Source organism: Anguilla anguilla, chromosome 7, assembly GCF_013347855.1.
Source record: "Anguilla anguilla isolate fAngAng1 chromosome 7, fAngAng1.pri, whole genome shotgun sequence".
NCBI lineage: Eukaryota > Metazoa > Chordata > Actinopteri > Anguilliformes > Anguillidae > Anguilla > Anguilla anguilla.
Window position 1 is genome coordinate 16928946 of NC_049207.1, and position 6000 is coordinate 16934945.

Sequence of the window (6000 nt, forward strand, 5' to 3'; positions counted from 1 at the left end):
TCCCCTGTTTGCTTGTTGCCTCTGGAACTCTGGGCGGTACCTGCGCTTGTGCATGAATCTGCATAGTTAATCTGCACAAGACTGTATTTTCCTTGGTAGTATTGCTGAAAATACTTCTGCTGGAGATACTCTTCTCCTGCATTTTAGACTTCAGACACAGCTGAGATTTATTCCTTCTCTTCCTTACTTACATGCTGTCATACTATGATTCACTCCAGTTAATCCTGTAATCTTGAACTATGTCTATTACCAATCTTCAGAATGGCAGATCACTTGGTTGTTCAAACTTAGCATCTGTGGGAAACTAGAGGTTATAAAGTTACCAGAAAGGGGACCTCCAATGACTCCATCTTTGATTCCTGCATGATGAGACGAGGACAACCTAGCTGCCCTCCCTCCTTGGGTGACACTACAGTCATTTATGCGCCGCTCTGTGAGCCTCTGGGCACCGATCAGATATTCTATGGTCTGGATTTGGGTCCCTCACTCACAGCAGAGAATCCAGTACCTTCATAGGATGAGCCACCTGACTGCCCTCACTCCATTTTGTGACCCCCGGTCCCCTCTCTGGCCTGACCCATTCCTCTTTTCATTTAGAACATACAAGGTGGGGCGGTTGGGTGCTGTCAGGTGGCGCCGTATAGCTGAAAGCATCTGTTCTCAGTGCAGTGATGCACCCCTTAGCAGTCAGGGGTGCAGTATAGCTGAAAGCATCTGTTCTCAGTGCATTGATGTACCCCTTGGCTGTCAGGGGCGCAGTATAGCTGAAATGATCTGTTCTCAGTGCAGTGATGTACCCCTTGACCTATAATTGAATCCTGCACCTGACTGTACAGACTGTGACCAGCAGTCCAACAGGGTGCTGCGTAATTGGCCATAGCGTTGCCTAGGGAGAGAGAGTTACAGTCAGCTAGGTAATTCCGTACCTCATTACACTAGTATGGTCAGGCTGTTGAGGTCTGCCTGTGCCAGCTCTGCTGTGTAAGTGCTGGAGGTCTCAGGAGTAATGAACGCACAGCTGATGTACGTAGTTGCAAGTAGGCTGCTGAGTGAAGGACAAACAAGTGGACAAGAAAAAAATGGGGATAAAAAGGTAGGGTTTAGTAGCGCTTTAGTGACTGAAATTGATCCCTGTTTATGGCAGTAAGACCTTCACTCTAGAGTCCCAGTTTTTGGGAATGCATCACATACCAGAATAATCAGACTCACATGGGTAGCAGGCTGCATCTCCTGGAATATTCTCTCACCACAAGATGTGTCACCCTTCAGGTCAGAGCTCAAACCTACTCCTTTGCCCCAATGGCAAACATGAACATATGTTTCTGATGAGTTTGATAGACCGCGTTTGTGTGAGCATGTGTGTGTGCGTGTGCGTGTGCGTGTGCGTGTGCGTGTGTGTGTGTGTGTGTGTGTGCATGTGCATGGGTGTGAGCGTGTCCAAATGTTCATGGTCATGCGTATCTTAACGTGTGTGTGTGTGTGTGTGTGTGTGTGTACCTGTGTATGAGTGTATGTGCCCTTGCATTTTTATGTACATGTGAGCGTGCATGTGAGCATTTGTGTGCAGGTGTGTGCGTGCAAAAGCGCTTGTTTGTTTGTGTGTGCCTATGTGTACCCAAGCATGTTTGTTTATGTGTGTGCGAATGCGTGCATGTGCCTGTATCTTTTTTACATTTTTTTTATGCAAATGTCTTTCAACAGCTGTTAAACGCAAGCTTTAACATGGATGGTGGAAAGCACTTATGATACAAAGGAACGAATTAAAAAGTAATGTGGTGGGGAAAGAGCTGGAACTTTGAAGTATAAATAATGCAAGCTTGAATTTAGTCTGTTTTATTGGAGGTATTAATAGGCAGTGAGGATATGGGCCTTGCGGCCCATTTCTTCCAATGTGTTTGGCCTCTGAAGCCAACATCAAATGAAATGCAGCCCTTTGTAGGCCATTCTACTTTCGTCTTCATTGCCCCCTTTTAAGAAACACGGATTGACTTCACTAGACCGCTGATGCAGTTTTTATATTTGGCAGTTTTCATTGTTGTTTTGGTTTCTTTACCACACAATGGTGTGAAAGAGAATTGCAGTTAATCAAATATAATTGATAAAATGTTTACATGTGTCATTACTTGACTTTTCACTTTGAAATGCAACCCTGAATGACTTTGAATTATCTCACAATCTCATAATACGTTTAATACAAATGAATCTGCTTTTGTTTTGAAGAATCTTTAAAGGACTTGGAAACTGGCATTGCTGTTTTTTTTTTCCATGTATATTATATTGAATGCAAACAAAAGCAGCTTTGATGTCCTGATTTTCTTTTACAAAAGAATAGAAAAGCACTCTTAAGTTAAACTTACGACTTTCATTAGAGACACTGTGACGGATGCAGCTGTGTAAACGCTCTCTCCACAGCCTTTGACAATCTAGCCATGTCCTGTCAGGTATTTGTGTGTGTGAAAACAGCGGTGATCAGAAACATTGTTGCTACACAACCTTGTAAAGGTTGACGCGTGACACTTTGAATTAGCTGGAGGTTCCGCTGAGTGACACTTTCTGCCCCTCCCCCACCCCCTATGGATTTCAGGTGCTGGGTACAGAGGGCTCTGGGGTCCAGTGTGTTTTTTTCCCTCTTCCTTTTAGTCCTTTTTTGACATGATTGTAGATGTGACTGTCATTTTGAAAAGGTTTTCATTTAATTTCTGATTGCCTTTGTATATTTGATCAGAATATTTGGTCAGTAATGTAGCACAACTTCATGGGATTCTGGTAGGCTTTCTCACATTCAAATCCACCCACCCAATGAAATAAAAGAATTGCCTATTACATGTTTTTATTAAGGAATTTCAGTTGTTTCTTATCCCCAGAAATGGGGTGTACCACATTTTCCAGGGAAAAAGTTTGGAGATAATGTTTGGAGATAATAATACAGTCTGCCTCCAAAAGGTCCTGTGGGAGGATCCTGAGGTTAAAGATGTCAATGTGTGGAGGTGGTCAGTTTGCATTGGGCCACAGGGACAAGCTGTAGAGTTACCATGTTGGTTTCAGGCTTCAAAGCTAACACTGATTCTTCTGTGCCAATGAGCGAACCAGCTTTTGTGAGGTATGCATTGGAGATCCCAAGCCCTCCCCAAAAACTCAGAGCTTTGCCTCAGCAGGTCCTCTCTGTGCTTGACAGGAGGCGGAGGAACCTGCTCAAAATAAGGTTTTCACAAATGACAACCATATGGCACAATAATGGGTTTCCCAGGAAAGTCTGTTGGGTATTACCGAACATTTCTTCTTTCAAGTGTCAGCCGAGGTCAGTCCACAATGGGAAAAACAGAGCGGGAGTTAAACTGTGTCCTGGATCTGTACTGACGTTTTCCTGGAGACCGGGAAATGGTCATCTCAGATACTGTACATGCCATTTTATATCTGTGTCACACAGTTCTGGGCAAAATGCCCTACCAAAATGCAAGGACAAAAAATAAACAAATGCACATGCGGTTTCAAAGTGGAATACAAGGGCAAATCAAGACAAAAAAGTTTCCTTATGTCTCTTGTCTCTCTTGAGTGTGGCCTTGCCTTTTCCTCCAGGATTTTGAAAGAAGAATATTAGTGTCTGTTACACTGGAAAAGTACTGGATGTGACTCTAGCGTGTGAACAACTAGAAACTTTCATCCTCATTTTTTCTTGAAACCTGTTTGTCATTGAGTACCTTAATGTGATCCCCTTTCTAAAAATATGAATGTTCCCTTTTGTAGGAAGCTGAAGAAACTGTACAGGACATTGAAGGAAAGAGGCGCTAGCCCGAAGGACACTGATAACCAGCAGGCCAGAGCTCCCCAACGCTGGGACCTTGACTATGACCTGGAGCCCTTCGAAGGCCTGGCCCCTGAGTACATGGAGATGAGTGAGTCAGACCCCTGTGTGATGGAACATGATGATACGAATGAGTGAGACTCATTTCTGTTTCCCAGGGATGAATGGATCAGCTGCCTTTCTGACTGTCCCACAGAATGGACTTTTACAGTAGAACATGGTGATATTAATGGATGAGGCCATCTAAGCTTGTGTCGTAGAACATGGTGATTTGGATGAATGAGTCTTCTCTGAGCCTCCGGGCATCAGTGTAGTATTTGCAGTGTTGAGGCCTGTGGTGTCAAAGATCTATCTGCTTACTGACGCACGCATGTGTTAACCCAGGAATTCAATACTGGGTTAAGTAGCACAGTATATGCATTAACTCCGAGGCTCAGTGACATACAAAGCATTATAAATGGAAATAAAAAGCGTGGAGTGGAAAAGGTTGTGCAACTGGGACCCCAGGGGCTTTATTGATGAGCAGAGACCTACTTCAATTGCAGGGTAATTAAACATTCCATAGAGGCTTTGTGTGTAGTGTATTATCATGTATTTTCTACTGTTTGTCATTCCTTAATGTAATACAAGTGACACTATTATCTGTATCATTTTTGTATTTTCTATTATGCATTAGCAAACAAATATTACTTCATTGGGAAATCTAGGTTAGTCCAAGTTGAAGTATAGTATTTTAGCAGTGGTGAACCTTGCCAGTAGCCACCTCTTTTGAATAAGGAAATCTTTCCAAGCTTGGTGCTGGATCACAGAATATACAGTAGGCAAGGGCTTCCCAAGCAGCGAATCCAAAGATTCCACAACAGATTAGGTGGAAATGTTTTAAGATAAAAATGTTTATTTTTAGAATTGGCTAAATGCAGAAGAACTTTGAGACCTGGATGATGGTCAGAACACAACACATGTATCAATATTTCATACGCAAATTAAAAATGAATCATAAAGCAGAGTTCCCAAGTGAAGGTGCCCACAATGAGTGTTGGCTTGACTCATATAAAAAGTCTTGAAGCATTCTCTTCGGAATAGATATTTTGCACCAGCCAGCAATCTGGGAGAGTTCCGGCAAGCCTGGCCGTCACTCAAGAGAACGGGGAGTTGTACACATGCATCACACAAAAACTGCTGCACAGCACACCTGGTGGACTAGCGAGTGAAAAGAAACTGCTGCTGCTGCTGCTGCTGCTGGCTGTATTAATTTCAGGAGTGCACATGCTAGTCTACACCTTCCCACGTTAATAGAGGATGTTGCCAGGAAGGGATGGTCTTACAGTCTCTTCCCTCCAAACCGGAGAAAAATGAAAGAATGTCTGAGAAGAGGTGCATGAACTTTTATGAGTCAGCGTTGATTGAATCCAGGCCATCGTCTTTTCTTTTCCCTGAATTTTTCCCACAGAGCAGCCTTTCCCTGACTCATTCCTTTATCCAAAAACGTGTCTTTCCAAAAACAAGCCCCCTATAACTAGCTTTATCAGTAGCTGTTTGTTCAGGGTTGTGTATATGAATACTTTTTATCTCATAAATAACTACATTTCTATGGAAATTGTACAAATGTGTGGTTTATTTTAAGGACTTAATGCAGTCAAACAAAGCATTAGAAAAAATGTTGATTGCTATTAATTAGAATTAATAGGTGGGGAGCAGGTAATTAATAGGTAATGGACTTCCATTTCGTTACCCATGTGGGAATGGAGATTTTTTTATATAACTCTAGTATTGTTAGTTGTAAATTCATTTTTGAATTACTGTCAGATGTTGATAAAGTTCAATACTGTACTGTCATGTCTTGACCAATGTGGTGTTTGTTTATGAAAGCTTTATTTATTTAGCATTTATTTGTAGCTCTATACTGGTAAAAGTAGGCCCTTAAGTTCAGCATCCTGAGAAATGCGCCTTTGCTCCTGTAGAGAGGGGATGGGGGGTTTGAAGGACGAGGGCGGAGGGGGGTGATGTGCTGGCCTATCTCTGATATATTCAGGTTTTCATGCCTTGTCAGCAGTCTGCTGCCAGAGACACTTTCTGCTTGTGTCCGCTGTTCAACCCCAGATCACCTTCTTGTAGTCACTGAGCTGTGTCTGTGCCCAATGATCTGTATCTACTGCATCGGAAGGCTGAAATTAGACTTTTTAATGTGGAATATACTG

General features: G+C 42.6%; 1 protein-coding gene across 2 annotated transcripts in view; it reads left to right on the top strand.

Annotated features, from left to right (window-relative positions):
• The window catches only part of LOC118232281 (anoctamin-2-like), a 45949-nt gene that overhangs the window by 30850 nt on the left and 9099 nt on the right, over positions 1-6000 (top strand). For both annotated transcript variants that reach the window (XM_035427146.1, XM_035427145.1), the window contains one exon: positions 3745-3893. In XM_035427146.1, coding sequence (XP_035283037.1) covers positions 3745-3893 — 149 coding nt within the window. The remainder of the gene's footprint in view (positions 1-3744; positions 3894-6000) is intronic.